The following is a 20,915-nucleotide window of genomic DNA, read 5'->3' on the forward strand; positions in this document are numbered from 1 at the left end:
ATTTTAAAAACTAAGTATAAAGAAGTTTTAAAATGATAATTCAAATTAAATTAAAATATTTTTGACTAATTTTTAGTTTTAAGTTTCTTTTTAAAAAATGGATAGATTATTTGGTACACCAAACTTGCTAGAAGAAATGGTGCATTAATATTATATCCAAATCCAAGTTTTAAAGTGGTTTGGTTTAAGAACCATTTTAAATGATTCGGCTCTTTAAATTAAGTTTGATTTTAGCACAGCCCCATATATATGAAGTCTATATGAAGTCATTAATTAAGGAGATGTTAGCGATCCATCATGTGGCAAACTGGTGTAGAACCAGCATGTTATGTTCTGCTCGGTTTAATTGCCATGCTGGGACACATACCCAAAACAACCATTGTATATATATATATATAAGAAATGGGATATATATGGTGTGATTGTTGTGCTTGAAAAATTTAGCAAACAGACATAATATATATTGCATTATCCCAAGAAATTATTGTAAAAGAGAAATTCAGAGTTTATGTATTCCCTCATCACAGATTATGACGGTATAATATTTTTAAAAGATTTATGCATCAAGATTTTACATTATATTTTAAATTTAGGTCGCCACACTTTCTTATACTATTCATTACAGTGATGCAGCAGGATAAATCTTCAGGCTTCAGCTGTAATTACCTTTTTCAAGAAATTAAGACCATTTTGTGACAATATAGCCTCAGGATTCACAATTAAAATCAAACATATCTGCATATTACATCCAACTTCAACAGTCTAGAGATCTTACAATAATAACTAGCTTCAACCAAAAGTGATGTGATAGTGCATGTTTAGATTAGCTTAAAAATACATTTTATTCTTAAAATAATAAATTATTCCTTCTTCATTATATATATATATATATATATATATATATAAATTCACAAAAATAATTTTCAACTTTAATCCAATCATAATCACATAATAATAATAAAGTCAGATATTCAGTAACAAGCAACTTGAACCAATCAAAGGGACAATAGTCATATACTTTTTTAGGTTCATTGCTTAGAAGGGACCTCATAACATATACAATATCAAGAGAATGCTAAAATCACATATGAAGTGTGGATTTGTAGGGAGGAATTTTTAAAACAGACAAAAAAGAAAAACTTAATTAACAACACATTTCAGATTCAACTCTCTAACTTTCACACATGTATTAGAAAAAGATAAGTTCCGTCCTTTTAACACATTTTACTACAGATATGAGTGAGAATCCTTATATAAAGACCTAAGATTCACATAAATTATAATTTTTTTAATAAAAAATAGTGTATTTAAAAGATCTGCATTACGAGTATCTAAAAAAGAGAAAGAAAAACCAGAAACCTGCGGAGAGGAGGATGAAAATGTAAGACCTATTTGTAAATAAATAAATAAAAATATTCTTGATAGAAACTTCCAATAGAATCAGGCAGGGTCAGCAAATCACAACAAAACCTCACATTCCAAGCTCTAACAAAAAGGAAGTTTCTCAAACACAGAAGAAGAAGAAGAAGAAAACCATGTTACAATGCCTTGAGCTTTTCTCTGCTGTCATCTTAACATTTTTATTTCAAACAAAAAGAAAGAAGAAAAGAAAAGAAAAAAGAAAAACAGAAAATGACAGACATAAAATGCAGCAGCAGGAGGCAGGAGCAGACTCATGATGCATACGGTAGTTCAAGCCGATTTGGTTGCCAGCGGCGCCTTGTTCTTCGCCGGAGAAGTGGCGGCGAGAGGAGAGTCTTTGATCTCTTGGTGGGTCTGAATGCGTGAGGCTTGGGCGGCAGCGGCGGTTCCGGTTTCTTCGGTGATGATTTGTGTGAAGTCAAAGGGCTTAGTGAGGTCGGCGGCGGCGAAGAGGTCCGGCGGAAGGGCTTGGGAGGGTTGGCGTCGATGACGGGACATGGTTACTTCTTGTTCGTACTACCAATGAGTCTGAGAGGAAAGGAGAGAGTGGATGTGAAAGAGTGAACATGACAATAAATGTGAATGTGATTGGGATTTTATGGGGATGGCAAACAAACTGGTTTGGTTGGATACACAAATACAATTTTATTCACGGGATCTTATTTTCTGGTGCTTATAATACGTGTTTGATTTTTATGTTCTTTAAAATTTTCGTAATTAACAATTATCATTATTAATTTATAATTAAGTGGGTTGGAAGATGTTTATATATCTTTCACTCATGATAAAAAAAAAAATCTTATTTTAGGATGTACCAGTACAAAGCTACAAGGGATAAAAATACAAAATTAAGAAAGCTATTTTACTAGAAAGACAACTTGCCAAGTGCCAATGTCTACGGACTACGGGTTCATGATTTGGTTTTCATGTTACCTTCTACAAAAGAACTGATAATTTCGTGAAATATTGAAGTTGCACTTTATTTTATGAGGGTATGTATAAAACGTAAAGAAAATTAGAGAAAAATAATAATAAAAGAGAGACAAATTGAGTAAGAATGGTAAAAGTATAAGTATTCATACTCGCATATATACGAGATAAATGAGAAGTTGAAAGAGAATAACCCCGTGTCAGTATTATGTTTCTTCTTTTATACATATTCATCTCTTTTATCCCATATATATGTATGTGGATATGGATATTTTTTGTATAAAATAAATGTCAGGTTAATTATTATATTCCAAAACTCAACTTCTCTTCTATTGACATGCATCTAGAGAAGATCGAGAGAAGTTAAGTATTTGAATACAGCAACTTGGACATTTTTATTTTACAAATCATATCATTTTCGTGAAAGGCAATCTTATTTTGAATAAGAATGACAAAAATATTCTTATCTAAACTATTAACTTCTCTTCTCACTCTCACTTTTTTCGCTGGTCCTTTAAACTTTGAAAAATATTTCTAGAAGTTTTAAATTCTAAAAACACTTATATATTTTACCTAACTAGTCATAATATTCCTGAAAATATTGTTTATGAGAATGCAAACTCTTCCCATTTCAATTTCCTTCACAAAATGTTTTAATAGGTAGAAAAAGTATTATTAAGAATTGAATCCATTTTTGTCAATTACGTACGGTTGTTCAATCCTACCAATTAAGTTATCCCTTACTGGCAAGGTTAGACAAACTTTAATTTGAAAATGCTAAATTATTCTAACTTGGTAAAACCCTACATGTTGGTAATATGGAAGAAACCCATCGTGCAATGACGGAGTGGATCGCGATGGAGAGCGATGGAACAACGATAGAAATGTATTTATATATAGACACAACGCCCAAATAATTAAGCTTCAGGTAAATGTAATTGAGTAATCAATCAAGAGTAATTATAGGAATGTTTGGAATAAGGTACATGCAAGTAGGGGTATATTCCGTTCTATCAATATCCGATTTGGCGAATTTTGACAGATCAAATTTTAGAAATTACATCCGATGTAATTTGAGGGTGAATTGGGTTGTCCCAGTCCAATTCAATGTATTATATTCTTTAAAGAGAATATATAGTTTTTTTGAATAATTATGTATAGCAAACAAAGGGTACTGTAGTATTTCACATAACATAATACTATATTTATAATCATTTTATTTATTTTTAAATATATATTAAACCTTAGGTTAAGTTTTATATATAATTTTTTTATTGTATGATTTAACTTTACACTATGATAAACCAAGTGAACAGACACAGGTTATTAATGTGTTAAATTAAGATTAAATTATTTATATTCAAATTTAATTCTTGGCAAAAAAATTTACTTATCTCTCTTAGTTGAATTTTGAATTAGTTAGAATTTTTTTTCTTTTTATAAATGAAAAGATTGAGATATAAAAAAACTTTACACAATGTGAAAATTGATATACTAAAATCATTAATTAGGATTGCATATCGGTGAGAGGTAATTTGCATAATATCTTCTATTCTAATTTGTTTTCGCCAACTATGTTTATAAATTAAGTTTAATTACCTAATTTTGTGTTATATATTATCAAGAGTTTTGAACAAATTAAATTAATTTAAATTCAAATAAATGATCCTATCATAATTATAGTTGAAGTAAGAGAAGAAGAAAAAAAATACTCGTCACCTCGCATCATGAATTTACGATCACCCTTAGATGCAAGTGGTAGTGATCATGGTAAGAGGTTAGGGCAAACGTGGGCCAGAAGCTACCTGGTCATGCTATTAGTGGGAATACTCCTAAAACATGATGCAGCTGGTACGAGGAGGATGTGGAGCACAAGTGAATAAGTCCCGATCATCGGGGTCAGGGTCATTCAGAATGTTGATAGTTTGTATGTAGAATTAACATGTGTAGCAAACATACCATTTTGTTCAAAATTCAAATGATCAAAAGGAGTTATGCTGTACATTATTTTATAAATCCAATTTATAAATATTCATGTTCATAGAAGACTTTTTAATTAATTGTTATATCTAGATAATTTCAATAATACACATGTTAAATGATCATTAATATTTAAAAATAATATATTATAAAAAATTACAAAAAGATTTTAATTTTACTATATATTGCTTCTTGTATAGACATTGCCTAAATTGGTTATGTGTCCACTAACACTGTTAATATAGTTTTTTTAAGTGCTTCTCACGGAACATTCTATTCATGTCAGATCGATATAATGAGATAAATAAATAATTAAATATTAATTCAATAAACTCTTATTGTATAAGGGTTGATGTCATAAAACTTGTTAAAATTAGTTTTAAAGAACACTCATCACTCATGAGAGTCACATCTTATTTTCATAAGATCAAATAAATTTATCGTAGATGTCCTTAATAATTGATAAACACGTAGAAGTTGTCTATTATAGACATGTACTGCGATCTAGTTAGCAGGTTTAAAACACGTAGGGGTATTTAGATTGTTAATATAACTTTTGAATTTGAGAAAATTGTTAAAGTTGTTCCTTTTAAGAGTCTTAATTTTGGTGGGTTGAATAGTAAAGGTAGGACTTCAATTTTCAAAGTTAATAAAAGTTTGAGTCTATGAAAAAATAAACTTCTTGTGTAAGTTGTTTTAGAGTATTTTTAATTATAGAGCAAAGAAACTAATTATCTTATCTTATAGTAGATAAGTTAGTTATGGATAATTAATGATTATGAGTTCCAAGTCCTTTGTTAATTCATGTAATTTTGTGAGCGTGAGAGATACTTGATTATATGAAAATTCTTTGAACCCTGGGAAGAGTTATGTTTTTCATTTGCTCTCTTCTTCTTTTTTCCTTTTTATTTGTCCCTCTTTTATCTACTCATACACTCCAAATTTATTTATTTTTTAATCAAAACCAGGAGATGTACTAGAGCATATATTGAAGAATGTAATTCCAACTAGATTGATATTACGATCATCAATGGATAAAACAACATACTCTGTATTATATTCCAAAAAGAAAATAAAGAATTACGGAGAATCAAAACCAAAACTCATGTATAATCATTTGAACCAAGACACATCTCATATTTATTCCTGAACAAATCTTTCTAGATAAAATAAGGAAGAAAGTCCCACCAAATCAAACCATTAATGGTAATACCATGTAAGACAAATTTATTTACACAAAAATTACTCTCATAATAAATATGAGATATAAAGAAACATAGAATGAATAAGATTTATATAATTTATTCATCTATTAATTTCTAAGTCTCCAAAGCACCACTTTTACCGGCTTAAAAAATTGAATAGTACGTATCAAGTCACATTCAACTCAAAACTTTCTCCACCCTCTAACTAAAGCTATCTTTATAACTATCATGACCCCAACTAATTAAACATAAATAGCAAAAGAACCAAGTTAAAAGAAAAATTAAACCACCCAAAAAATACCATATATATTCAACATTTTCCATTTAAAAAAGCTCAAAAGGCGCCTATGGAGCTCCAAGATTTTGATATACAATCATAAGGGAGTAGTGAGCACATTAAAGCATTATATATGCCTTAGCGTTTGTATTTTGTTTGGAAACTTCAACAAATAATAATTTAAATAAGGGCATACTCCTTCTAACTTATTTCTTGTAACATTTGCTCAAATAATAGCAATTTGCAAAATGGGAGGGAGATTATTGTGAAATAGGGCAGTTATCCAAACCCAGTGCACATGCAAGAACACGTTGTGTATACTGAGAAACCACAGGTCATGAAGGTGTTGGGGAAAGAAGGTGCAAAAACATCTATTGCTCAAAAATAAAATCTATCCATGTTTAACAAGTGTCGTGGTGTGCTAGGGCAAGACAAGAAGACAAAACAACGGTCACGCGCGCGTGGTGTGGGATATGTGCGAAGAGGAAAATGATGGAACGCGTGGCGACAGAAGAGCCTCATGTTAACAAATCTAGTATCTCTGTGGGTCTGATTGAGTTAGGGCTTAGGGTATATAGTTCAACCAACCAAATCTAAAAGGTGACATTTCACTGCTTGTCATGGTTAGGACTTAGGATAGGTCTTGAAAATTGAAACATACCGTTTTAGATATCAACATTATATTTGTCAAAAAAAAAAAATATCAACATTATATATGTTGGTTTCATTGATACTAAACTCACATTTAATTTTTTAAATTAAATTGTGAATTTAAAACTTTGTAAATATAATTAAAAGAGAGAATCTACTAAAAATAATAAATATTTTTCAACAAATATTAATTAATTACTTAGAAAATGGTTGAATATTTCACACTTATAAGCTATAATATAATAGCAAAAAATAATAATTTCTTATGTGTTTAAAATAGTTATAATTAATAATGTCAGATAAATTAATTAGTAATTAAAAGCATGGTTAACAAAAGAGAAAATAATCATCTTGACATATTTTTTTTTCCATAACGTGACATTTCAATGATATGACAAATATTATTGTTACGTTATCACATTTTTATTTGATAATACCAAGGATTAAATTTTTTTAAAAAAAGTTCTATAGATTAATAGGAAAAAAACTTTATTTGATGAGGATAAAAACTTATTTAAATCTAAAAAACGTTATTGACAAAATTCAAGTTACAAATGAGTTCGATACTCTTCAATCTTGCTCGGGCAGTTGATTTGCAAGACCATATTATATATAGAATTATGAAAATTAGTATTTTAACATTCTAAGCAATGTTATATATACTTCCCTTCAAATACAAAAAAAAATCACATTATTTTATTTAATTAAATTAATTCAAAAAGATGTAATTAAATATTTGATTAAATTGTAAAAAAAATTATATTATAATTTAATCTTAGATTATTGTACATCATAATGTTTTTTACTTTTGTAACAATAATTAGTTACTTTAAAATTTATATATATAATTATAATTATAATGTTCTTAATTGTTTAGCAGCAGTGTAAAAATTTCTGCAAAAAAATAAATGAAAATGATACTCTTGAAAAGATATGTAGTACCAGTCTGACACCCTGCATATATATAGAAATACAATGAATCTTGTGCATAAGGATATAAAAATTAGATATACAAAATTGAGTTTTGTATTAATTGAGCAAAAAATGTCCTACATACATATACCTAAACAAAAATAAATATAGTAGAAATTTAACTAAACTGTATACAAAATTAATTAACTAATTAACTCAAATTCCAAAATTGAATATTCGTATTATTAATTAATAATATCCTACTATTATATAATTATAAAAAATCCCATATACTATTATTCAAAAGAAGCCAAACAGGAGCAGATATCCAAACGCAGACCCAATGTAGTATCACGTTACGAAGATAATCCCTCAGTCTTGGGAGCATCCATAACTGCAATGTCAATAAGTGATGTACGATGCTGAAACAATTAAGGTATTATTTTATTACTGTATTTATTGGTTCGTGACAATTGCCAAAAATAAATGAGGGGACTGTAGAAACACTGATCTGTGGACACTGCTTTTGTCTGCATGCTCATATATTCTTCAACCAAAACACTAGAGTGCCAAAATTATTCTTCAACATTATCCGTAGAACCAAAGTAAAATAAAATATATATGTAAATGTAATATTTTACTGCATTATATTATCCACGTACGTACCATTCTGCATTTCGCTCCTTCATTTGTCCCCAACTCTTTTTTTTTTAAAAAAAAAAAGGTTTTTACACGTGGGATGTCTAGAATTCAGATTTTTGAGAAAAAAAAATTCAAAATTCTCAATTTATGGCTTTTATAAATTAATAATATATCTTAAAATTGATAACGAGTGTTTAAATAATATCTACCGAGAGGATTTGCATAGAATTTATTGGATTATTTTAAATAAAAAATGTGGGAATAAAGAAGAGGAGGGTTTTTTCACCAAACCAGAATATTTATTGGTATACAATTGTTTTAATAGTGTCTTAAGTTTAAATTTTAATGAAATACACAATTACGTTGAAGAAAAATCATGTTATACATATTAATCTTATTCGACTTAAATGTTATTATTTTTTTAAAAGATACAAGTGATTTATACTATAAAAAGAAAGAGAAGGATTTTTTTTTAAGGGTGGTGGGAAAATATAATAAAGATTTTTATACTATAACTAATTTTCAAATAATTATATATGGAGTATGAGAACCATACATTAAAATTAAACTCACATTGTATATGCCTTTGAATGAAGGTTTAAAAAAAAAGTTTTGGTTCCTAGTAGAATGAAGCGAGATTAGGGAGATTGAAGGGAATATTATACCTTTTAATTAGTTGTACGTAAAGTGTTTGACATTCTGCTGTAAGCTTTGAGTACTTCTTTTCTTTTTCTTTTAATTTATTTCTAAGCTTTGAGTACTTCTCGTATTCACATTTAATAATGCTCAAATAATATGCTTCATAATCTATTAGGGCAAACTTGTGTTTAGCTTAATTCATTAATGTGGTTGGTCATTACTTATTACACTAAAATGAGAGACTCTACTTATATTAGGAAGCTCTGCCTCAAAATCTCAAACTATACAAATTGGAGGAGCACCACTTGAGGCTTCAAGTTTGGGGAAGATATGGTTTGTATAAAAAAAAAAAGAAGGAAAAAAGGTGCCATGAAGGCATAGCCACGTGACGTGACGATATCCAATTTCGTGGAATTCTCTAAATTTTCATGAATTATTTATCATGCATGGCAATAATTAATAAACAAAAAGGTAACATTCAGTCTTTTTAAGCCCAATCCAACAAAACTCAATGCAATATGACTCTCTTTGTGCAAGTCTTATTTGTTATTAAGTCATGAAAATATTTCTAATATATATGTTGTTCATTAATATAGAAAAAGGACCTTTATAAAAAAAATAGAAAAAAAAGACACAACAAATTGACAATAATATGAGTAATTACGATTTTAACATATTTACCAATTTTATTATCATTCAGTTCTAAATATGTAAGAAAAATAGGAATTTAAAAGTGTATTTTTTTTATTCATAATGAACAAAGTGAATTGATTATTAGTGGGCCATTAAAATATTACACCATTGTATAAATCATACACACACTAAGTAATTATTATTTTGCTTTATGAAAAAAAAATTGTTATATTTTAAAGTTAACACAAGATGAAAAGAATAATCAAATACTATTTATTTAATTTAGATCATGCACCCCAAATTAATAATATATTTGACTAAAGAAAAGTTAGCTTTTACTTTCAACATCTAATGTTTTTGAAACAATCGAAATTAAAATTATTTTAGTTAATTCCCACTAAATCATAAAAATATTTTATTAAGTATAATAAAATATAGAGAAAAGTAAAAAAAAATATAATGTAAAAACTATTATATATTATTTATAGATATTTTAATATATTTACTGATCATAAATAAAGAAAAATAACATATACATAACAAAGAAAATGCCAGTAATTATGAATTGAACATGTTGACCATTTTTTTATCTTCTAAACATTAGTTTTCAAAATTAATTAAGCAATAGAAATAAAAAATGTATTTCTCTTTAATGAAAAAATTTTGTTATCTTTCAAAGTTAACATACTGGTCAATATAAAAAAAATACTCAAATAATATTTATTTAATTTAGATCAAGCACCCCAAATTAATAATATATTTGACTAAAGAAAAATAATATTTTTTACTTTCAACATTTATTTTTTTTAAACAATTTAAATTCAAATTATGTTAGTTAGTTCCTAATAAATTATAAAATATTTTATTAAGTATAATAAAATATAGAGAGAAAAGTTATAAATGTATATATATATATATATATATATATATATATATATATATATATATATATATTGTAACAACTATTATATGTTATTTTATATATTTGACAATATATGCTGGTCATAAATAAAGAAAAATAACATATACGTAATAAAGAAAATAGAATTAATTGTGAATTGAACATGTTGACTATCTTTTTATCTTCTAAACAATTTTATTTTCTAAATTAGTTAATTAGTATCAATTTAAAATGTATTTCTTTTTAATGATCATTAAAAGTATATATTTATACTATTATATAAATCATATATAGTGAAATATGAAAATATACTTTATAAGAATATAAGTCATTACTATTTTTACTTTTTCAAAATATTTGTTTCCCAATCATATTGTTCATAAATAAAAAAATAAAAATTACATTATAAAAATCATTAATTATGGTTTTTAACATATTTGTCAACTTTGTTGTCATTGAGGCATGTTTCTTCTTTCTAACGTTATATTTGAAAAAATTAGCTAAAAAGGTTAGTCAAAAGATGAAAAGCTTCTTAATTAAATTATAAGTATTAGTTGTTAAAGTAGCTAAACAGTATAAAATGATAGAAAATAATAAAATTATGATTTATTAAAAAAAGATAATTAAAAAATGGAATAAATATATTAAGAAAAAAAAAAGAAAATATAAAAAGAAGAAACTAGTGTTTGAAAAAACGTTACTTCAAGTAGTATTTCAAAAATGTTACTTTAAGTAATATTTCAAAAAATGCTAAAAATTATTAAGATATATTCGACAAGATATTTTAACTAATTTTTAGCTTTTTTTACTAAGTTTGTTTGACCCTTCAATAAACAAGCTTTATAAATAGATCTTTAGTAGCGTTTCTTGAAATATTATTTAACTTTATAAATAGATCTTTAGTAGCATTTTTTTAATATTATTTAAATAATGTTTTCTTAAAGCACTAGATTTTAGCTTCTATTTTTTTTGTTTTTTTTTCTATTTTTATCTTCAAGATATTCATCTAATTTCTTAGTTACCATTTTTAAATAAATAATAATTTTATTATTTTTCTATCATTTTACACTTTTCAGTTATTTCAACCACTAATCTTACCAACCACTTATAATTTAATAAATTAGTTTTTCACCTACCAGTTATCTTTTCATTTTATTCAACTAGTTTTGTCACACACAACCTAAAAAACTACAAAAAAAAGTTTGCTTATCAAATCATCAAACAAGTTTTTGAGTTGGTAAAAAACTAAAAATTAACTAAAATATCTTACCAAACATAATTAAATATGTAAGAACAATAGAAATTAAAAGGTGTATTGGTAGTTAGTTAATCATTAAATTAATGCTTTTATATAAATCATAAATAGATAAAAATGATTATATACTCTATTAATTATATTATAAGTAATTATTATTTTGACTTTTTTGAAAATTTTGTTATCTCTTAATGTTATTCATACCTGTCATATGTATAGAGGGAGAGATCACAAATAAAGAAAAGAAAATATATATGATTAAAATATCAATACTTATAATTTTAGCATGTTAACCAATTTTGTTGTCATCCATTCAGAATTTTTTCTTTCTTTGTAAGAACAATAGCTATAAAGTGCATTGATTACCCGTTAATCATCTAAAAAATAAATCACAAATAGAGAAAAGTAGCTGCATAATTAATCATAATATAAGTAATTATTTAATTTTTCAAAAAAATTATTATTTTTAATCTTATTCGTACTGGTGTAGATGAAAAGAGTACTTAAATAATATTTATTCAATTAGATCTTACACCCTTAATTAATAATATATTTGACTAAACAAATTTGTCTTTTACTTTCAACTTTAATGTAGAGAGAAATAAAAATACGTACAAAATATAATGTGACTACTATTATAACATATTTATATACTTTTTATCTTTCATTCTTTATTTTATACTCTTCAGTGTAAAGGCATTAGGATAATACTATTGATCTTTTGCATGATTAACTAATATTATATTTAATTGAATATACATTATCTAAAACTTTTCATTTCAATTTTTATTTTCTTATACTTATTTTTAAAATTTTGTAAAACAAATAGCATTTAAAACTGGTTTATTTGGTAGCAAATCATGAGAATTAAAATTTAGATGAATGATAATTCAGTAAAAGTTACTTACCAATGTTATCGGTACTAGTTAGTTTCTCATTTACAGCACTAATGTTTTTAAAGTTTATAATATAAATTAATTAAAGAGAAAAAATATATGTATTTTGAATGTTAATATTAAATAATTAATTTTATTATATAAGAATAAATTAAATAGATGGGATTTTTAAAATTTGGGGAAAAATCATGAAAATATATTTTTAAGGGAAATAAATTATTTAAATAAAGACATATAATCTTAATTGAGATGGTATTTTAAAATTTAAAATTTAAATGAAGATTAATTAAGATTACAATAGTTTCAAATTTATCTTTAAAATATCTTCAATTTGATGTAATTCGTAAATATTTATTGTTTAAATTAAATTTGAAATTACATGATATTTTCAATAAGCTTATAATGTGACTCACTAAGTAATCTATAGAGGGGACCACAGGACCAGCCGTAGTTGTTAGTGGGCCAACAAATTTTTCCTATAGACATTATTTTTTATATAAAAATCTTATTTATTTTTTGGATAAAAAAACTCTTACAATGTGATAATTCAAAATGGTAAGTATTTTTTTTTGGTATCGAAAATGTTAACTACTTTATATAGGGAACATAATTCAAGAAGATGGAAAACAAAAAAAATAAAAACTTGTTAATTATTTATTATTGTTTAGAACATTTCATTAACTATAAGGGTATCTCCAACTCAAGTTTGTTAATCATCTTTCTTTTATGGTTCTTGCAGTATTTTTTGTAGTTTTTACAATTTCATGTCATTCATAAAAAATTTATTCAAAATTTTATTCCAATAAAAAAAATTGCAAGAAATTCAAACATTTAAATTATTTTATTATAAAAATAATTAATTCATTTTTCTCGCTAATGTTTTCTTCCTTCAAAAAGACTTTTTCTGAAACCTTTCCCACTTTTTCTTTTTCTCGACAACCTTCCCCTCCCACCCACTTCTTCTGAAAGGCAAAGAAATAATATTTTATGGTTAAGTTACGGTTTCTTAGATAAGAAACAGTTCCTGTGGCGAAGGAATGAGGTGTGCCACAGAGGCTTTCTCCAATGCTAAATTCCTTCAACAATCCGTTTCTTCATCTTAAGCAACCAGGATAAGAAATCCCATTGGAGATGGCCTAACCTCTTGCGAGTACTCTTATTTTGAGAATCCATACTAAAGTTAATATAAGCATTATTTTCAATTGATAAAAAAAAATACGCACCATTTTCAGTTAATAATATACTACGTACATATAGTGGATTTCTATATTCAATTAATATACATTTAACCTTATAATCTACTACATATAGTGTATTCGCATATTCAATAAAAAAGAAAGCGTCACACACAGCCCACAGCCCACAGCCCACAAAAGGATCTTCAACAAAAAAAAAAAAGCCAAGGATTTTTTGTACCCTCTGAGTCATTCATAAAAAAAAGAAGACTCTGATTATTAGATCTGAAAGTAGGTAAAATCTAATTAAGAAGTAGGTTCCTCAAAAATCAAACTGAGTATTAACAAAATGATTCGACATTAATTTTAATACATCAATTCTTGTGTCGGATCCCTCGGTTACTCATCAAAGGATCTATAACAATAAACTAAATATTTAATAAAATTAAAACAAAAATGAAAATTCATTATTCAACAAATAAAAACTTTATATTATTTTTATAATTTTAACGAAAGTCTGGGGACTAAGGCTCTCGAGCTACCAAGTAGATTTGTGGTTAGTTACGTTTACATGTGAGAAAGAATATATCTATTGGAAGAATTTATGTTCAATTATTTTTATTGTGTCAAAATCTCTTGAATCAACCAAAATTATACCGTACGAGTCAAATTAATCTCTGGTGTAGTGAATTCGAAATCCCAATCTCTAACCCAAGGGGTATCTCCAAGGAAAAAAAAAACATTTCTTTTCATATATAAAGTCACTTTCAATAAAATAAAATAAAATAGAGCACAATAAATTAGAGTTATCAAACTTGGCCATACAAACCTAAATGGGACCAAATCTGAACCTGGGCACAATAAATTAGAGTTATCAAATTTGGCCATACGAACCTAAATGAGAACCAATCTGAACCTGGGCACAATAGATTAGAGTTATCAAATTTGGCCATACGAACCTAAATGAGGACAAAATCTGAACATGAGCACAATAAATTAAAGTTATCAAACTTGGCCATACGAACCTAAATGAGGACCAAATCTGAACATGAGCACAATAAATTGAAGTTATCAAACTTGGCCATACGAACCTAAATGATGACCAAATCTGAACATGAGCACAATAAATTAGAGTTATGCGGCAGTTACGTGGTACATTAACTACTTTATGTTGTGATGCAGGTTTTTTTGTGTGTGAAGCAAACGGTTAAAGGATTGTGTTTGTGTCTGTTGGCTATAGCTATGCACTAAAGTTGTGATTTTGAAGGACTAATACAACCTAAATTATAAGGGTTGGTTTCTGGGGGTTTCTGAGAATTCATATTTGAATAGGTGAAGATTTTGAAAATGGTTGTGAGAAAAAGCATGGGGCGGGCAAAGTCACTGCTTTTGCTGCTCATGGTGCTTATATTTTCCTTTGCCACTTATAATTTGGTAGCTATGATCATGAACCTTAAGACAGATGGGTCGGAATCTTTTAATAGAAAAATTATGAGGTCAGGAAAGACTAATTCAAAGTTTCATGTTGCCTTGACGGCAACCGATTCTCCTTACAGTCAATGGCAATGTCGGATTATGTACTATTGGTATAAGAAAGTGAAGGACATGCCTGGATCAGACATGGGCAAGCTCACACGTATTTTGCATTCTGGAAGGCCAGACCAGCTGATGGATGAGATTCCTACTTTTGTGGTTCATCCACTTCCTAGGGGCTTGGATAAGGTAAATGCTTTTCTTGGTTGAAGTAATATGTTTTAAATTTTAATTTGTTGTTGCTACTTAATTGTGAAATATGCTGTCTAAAAGAATTGACAGAATGATCATTATTTATTACCATGACGTATGTTCTCCTTATCATACATAATAAGAGTTTATTTTTCTAAAGGGAGGAAATTTCTCTTCACTTGATGCAAATGCAACGAGATGTGTTTAGAGGGAAATGGGATTGGTTTATATGCTGGTTTTGTTTGAATATCTTGCATGTTTCTTCGACTATTATGGCACTGGTCATTTTAACTATTTGGTGTTCTGCATTTGGTCTGCCTTATAATGTAGTAGTACTAATGATTGTTGTTGCTGCTAGTTTTTTGGATTTGAAAAGTCATTTCCATTATTTTTTTCTTCTTGTCACCAAATTTATCTTTTTATTGCTGATGGTGATTGACACAACTGCTTTTATATTGAAGTATTTTGTTGCTACTGTTTAAGGTCTGATGCAAAAAAATGGTTGTGTAGTGGGGCAACAGAAACTGAAGTGCAGAAAAATAATATGTTAATATGCAGATTTTTTTTGAGCATTTATGGTATAATCACATCCATAACATAGCATCATCTTGGTTTAAGAAAAAAGCAAAGCCTCTGGGGACTCGTCCATAGTGCAATGTTGAAGTTACATATTAATTGTTTTTAATGTACATCTATAAAAAAAACTGTATGATTCACTTTACCACATGTCATTATATGAACCTTGGTGGGCTCTACATGTCATTAGCCTTGCATATTGTATTTTCCCTGTCAAATAATGAAGGTTTATGCACGCAGAGAAAACAGGGAATAGAGATGAGATAAGAACTGTTGAGGTTATTTTGCTTCTTTATTTCTGAAATAATCTGTTTCCATCCTTGTCTCCCTTGTATGCCTACCTAGTAACACAGACAATATCTTAGTGATTTTGATTTTCTCCTCTGTCTCTCTTCCTTGGTAACTGATATTTTTTTTTCCAAGCAAGGTAATGTTAGAGCAAAAGAGTGAGTATTTTTCCGTTTACTGTGCATCTTACTGTGTGTATATTCCAAATTGTCAAATGTGTACCAGTAGTATTTGTTGAAGTTTTGCAGCCAAGGGAACTCTCTTAGCTGAGATTAATATGTGAACTCACAAGTCTCAATAAGTGTATGCCCAAATAAGCTGCTTTTGAGCAATGAGTTTCGATAACCTAGTTTTAGGTTCATATTTGGTTGCAGTCATGCTGTCCAGTGGCATGTTTGTTGACTTAACTCGTTCTACACTGTTGATAGTTATCAACTCTATCATGAATGTCGTTGTTTGTGATCTTTCTATATTATTCCCATCAATTCATTCTGTCATCAAAATTTATGTCAATTTATTTTTGGTGCAGGGTTATGTTGTCCTAAATAGACCATGGGCTTTTGTTCAGTGGCTGGAGAAAGCAGATATTGAGGAAGAGTAAGTGTCTTAATTCTGGTTTTCTAAAATTTTTATGCTCTCCAATAATGAAATCTAAGAGGCAGCGTATTTTATGATTGGTGCAGATATATTCTGATGGCAGAACCTGACCACATATTTGTAAATCCTTTGCCTAATTTGGCTCATGGAACCCTGCCCGCAGCATTTCCATTTTTCTATATGAACTCATATGAGAATGTAGACATAATCAGGAAATTCTATCCTGAGGAAAAGGGTCCTGTTACTGATGTTGAACCAATTGGCAATTCTCCTGTAATCATTAAGAAGGTAAGTCTCAATAGTTTGCATACTGTGCTTGATTGATTATACCTGTTATACTGTGACCCATATAGCTGTAATGGTTACTGTTATAACTATTATCAGATTTCCGTGATTTTCCCATAAGCAACATATTCTTTCATTTAAGGCATTGAATTTTCTTAATCATCAGTCTTTGATGGAGGAAATAGCTCCAACATGGGTAAATATTTCATTGAGAATGAAAAATGATCCAGAGACTGATGAAACTTTTGGATGGGTGCTTGAAATGTGAGTATTACTGTAGAAATTCAAGATTCATTTTTTATTATTTATTATTTACTGATATTCTTTTCATTTTATAACTTTTACTGGACCCTGGTCTGTACTAATAGGTCTAACCTTCTGCTGCTTTGATTCTCTGTTGAGTAAAGGTATGCTTATGCTGTGACATCTGCATTGCATGGTGTAGAGCATAATCTTCGAAAAGACTTTATGCTTCAGGTTTGAATTGCCTGTGTTGTTTTGTAATTGCTACTTAAGGAATTCATACACAAGTCCGTGACATGCATCATTGGAATGTTTCAGCCACCTTGGGACGAAAATGTTGAGAATAAGTTTATCATCCACTATACATATGGATGTGACTATAATATGAAGGTGAGTTCATTCTCCTTAATGCAAGTATGATGTGAAAGTAAGGTAGAGAAACTATATTTCTGTGGTTAGTATTACTTTTGCAGTTTGGCTTATGCCTGTCCATGTATAAAATGTGAGTCTTGCATGCTTAGTTGTTGTATGCCTAAGTTATCTACTCCTTATTACCTCATCCAGGGGGAACTGACATATGGGAAGATTGGAGAATGGCGTTTTGACAAGAGATATCATCTTTTGGGTCCTCCACCCAAAAACCTCCCCTTACCGCCTCCAGGAGTTCCTGAAACGGTGGTAAGTCCATACTTCAAATTTTCTGGGTGTCTTGCTTTGAAATTATTAATCAGTTGATGTTGGAAAGTTGCAATTTCCCAAAAAGTCTATATTAGAAAATGTCCTTCTTAACACTGATTGACCAATCCTCTTTTTTTATGTCATTTGTGTTTTTAAATACTCCAAAAGGAGGAGTTTTGGTGCACTCTACTTATCTTTCACACTTGCCTTTCTATTTCAGTCTCCATCATTTTAACTTTTTGCTTTGCTTTATTAACCCATAATTAGATAAGAATTTCTTCTCATTATATCTGAATTTAAAATTTTAGAATGTTGATTTTGCATGTTAATTTAGTAAAGAATTTTACGATGGTTCATCTTTCTGACAGATGGCTATATATAGAAAAGGTTCATTATATGTGTAGCTTTAGTTTGTGGCAACAATTGCAAAGGTAATAAAACCGATATATTGAAGTGCATGCCAATGCCTCCTGCTTCCTTATGGACCATATCATTCTAACTTTTGCACGCAAAGTGCTTCAAATAATCAAATTTACTTCAGCAAATTACCACTGCAAAACCGAATCAAACACATAGGATGCAAATATATATACACAGGAAATCAACTGAGTATTTTCGGTAGGGAATCTATTTTTTGATGAGGATGAATCATGATTGATAATGTGGCTGTTGTTTCTCCAGAATTTTACTTGTGAAGGAATAGCTGCAATTTTGTTGTTGCTTATGTAGAGTTTTTTTTTTTTTTGCCTATGCCCATTGATGTCATGTTATGCCATTAGTACAAGCCACAAGGTATTAGAATTAGCCTTGTTTATGTGGCATCTTTTATAGCATTTGGTGGACCACTGGACCTCAATGGCTGAGCCCAATGGAAAATCAATTGAATGGGAAAGATTGGTTGTATGCAAGTGTTTGGTGGGGCTTTGATGTGATTTCTTAGTCTTTGCTAAACCTTCATACTATAGGTGTTTTGACTGAAGCTTCATTAATGCCATTTTGTGCTTCTTCAATGATTGCTAACCTTTGTCAATTAATAGATACTGCAATAATCATTTTCAGGTGCAGCTAGTAAAAATGGTCAATGAGGCTACTGCAAACATACCTGAATGGGATTCAATAAATAACAGCCGAGGGAAAGATGATAAACCATAAAGCCTGTGATTTTGAGATGAGGACTACTAATACATGTCAAAATGGATAAGTTTAAGCTAATAGGAATTGTGATAAATACAAATGATGTTTTGTGCTTTCTCTGAAAATAGTTTTTATTTTTCTTTTTAATGGCCAGTAAATTCTCTTGCATTCAAACATATACAAGACCTTACACTGTTTGCAAACTGATTGTTGTCATAGTGCAACCAATGGAATGACATCTTACCCCTTTTGTTTTCCCCCAGCTTTTGTGGATGAAACTAGTCTTTGCCTCTCCTCACCAGTGTTTCTCTGCTAGTTAAAAGCACCAATATTTGCATAAACCCTTCAACTGCATAGGCGGTGTAGTAATAAAAAAAATGGATAAGGAAAAAAGAAGTGTGACTTTAATGGAAGGAGTTTGTACCATTATGGTGAGGTTGAAAATTTTACAACCAAGATACTAAAAAAGTATGAGATTAATGTAATTTATTTATGGCAAATTTAGAATAAAAGTTTTAATATTTTGTTGGAAACTGAAAATATCAGTTAATATAAAAAAATTAAATGTGAAAACTTCATTCATTTTAGAATGGAGGGAGAATTTGTAATTGATTTTCTTCATACAAATTTTTTGGAGTCAATGGTAATCACGTACTACGAGTCATATTAGCCTTTAATTCACTAAATTGGAAAATATTTATGTTTCCCGACTCAAGACAAAAAAAATAAAAAAGTATAGAGTAAACTATTTTGGAATCATGTAGTATTTATTATTTAGTTTTTTTAGTGTGCAAAATTTTATTGTTGCACAAAATAAGAATAATTAATGACTTAATTTTATCTAATTTAGATTAATACTTATTACTAATGATTCTTTCAAATTAATTCCTTATTTAGATTAATAGATTCACTTCTAATTAAAATAATAAATATCTCTATCTTTATTAAATACATTCATTTTATATAGTATTTTCCCCTTAAAAAATCAAAATAATATTTAAACGTCATAATTATATTCATCATTTTTTCACTTCCTATAATATTTTCTTTCAAAAAAATATCTCTTGTCTCTCCCTTCAGAAAAAAAATAATAATTACACATTCTATTTCTATTTTGTGTCTCGTTTTCGTTGTCTTGCATTGAAGATATAAGTTGGAAATAGTAGATACACAAATATGGTATTGTTATTTTTATTTCTTTTAAAATAAATTAAAAACTGCTGACCAGAGAGTTGTCCAAGATTGGTGAATATATGAGAGTTTTTTGGTGATTGTTCACCTTCATCCTAGAATACAAATTATATTTGATTTCTTTATAGATACTATAGGAAAAAAATGAATTTAGTTTTAATTTGTGTACCTGACTTTTCTAGAAGTTACCTCATCTCACTTCTCCAAAAGTTGATATGTATAAGTTGTTTTAACTTACAAAAAAGTTCAATTTGTTTTACCATCATATTTTTTTTTCCTTTTTTATCGGCAAAATTACACAAACAAAGGTTGGTTATAAGTGTTCTTGGATAAGTTTATATAAAAAGAGCCTTGATTTTATAAAATTAGCAAAGGTTTGCCATCATAATTTGATCACAATTTAAAGTAGTAAGTAGTTGCTTGTTGTCTGTAAAATAGGTTATATAATGTAGGTAGAGATAGGTCATCTTGCATATTTAAGGTTGTTAGTTATGGTATTGAAAAATATTTACTTGCTTGAAAGCATCAATCTCTCTTGGGTGACTCCCAATTCCAACCCAATACCATCTTTAAATTATCCCGTTTTTGAATTTCTTACCTAAGTAAATAAGATTTAAGTCATTTTATCGATGAGTGTTTTATAATGAAAAAAAATCTAATAATTTTATCGAAACCATTTT

The 20,915-nt window shown here is 28.2% G+C and overlaps 1 protein-coding gene across 2 annotated transcripts; it reads left to right on the forward strand.

The window, feature by feature from the left end:
* The first annotated feature begins 14,605 nt into the window (after positions 1-14,605).
* Positions 14,606-19,305, forward strand: LOC100812050 (uncharacterized). Of its 2 annotated transcripts, none has more exons than NM_001252793.3 (8): positions 14,606-15,240; positions 16,637-16,704; positions 16,791-16,992; positions 17,156-17,253; positions 17,397-17,466; positions 17,551-17,622; positions 17,797-17,910; positions 18,970-19,305. In NM_001252793.3, the coding sequence occupies exons 1-8, from the start codon at positions 14,866-14,868 to the stop codon at positions 19,060-19,062; spliced, it is 1,092 nt and encodes a 363-aa protein (NP_001239722.1). In that variant the 5' UTR covers positions 14,606-14,865; the 3' UTR covers positions 19,063-19,305. The 2 variants fall into 2 exon arrangements, with proteins under 2 accessions (NP_001239722.1, XP_006595615.1); XM_006595552.3 differs by lacking the exon at positions 14,606-15,240 and adding an exon at positions 15,323-16,097 and having other exon boundaries at positions 18,970-19,301.
* Positions 19,306-20,915: the final 1,610 nt, after the last annotated feature.

This window comes from Glycine max, chromosome 14 (assembly GCF_000004515.6).
Source record: "Glycine max cultivar Williams 82 chromosome 14, Glycine_max_v4.0, whole genome shotgun sequence".
NCBI lineage: Eukaryota > Viridiplantae > Streptophyta > Magnoliopsida > Fabales > Fabaceae > Glycine > Glycine max.

Excerpts from the sequence above, each read along its gene's own strand:
- LOC100812050 (NM_001252793.3), top strand. The coding sequence starts at position 14,866 with ATGGTTGTGAGAAAAAGCATGGGGCGGGCAAAGTCACTGCTTTTGCTG. Across the intron at positions 16,705-16,790 it reads AAAGCAGATATTGAGGAAGA|ATATATTCTGATGGCAGAAC; the intron begins GTAAGTGTCTTA and ends TGATTGGTGCAG. Across the intron at positions 17,467-17,550 it reads GAAAAGACTTTATGCTTCAG|CCACCTTGGGACGAAAATGT; the intron begins GTTTGAATTGCC and ends GGAATGTTTCAG.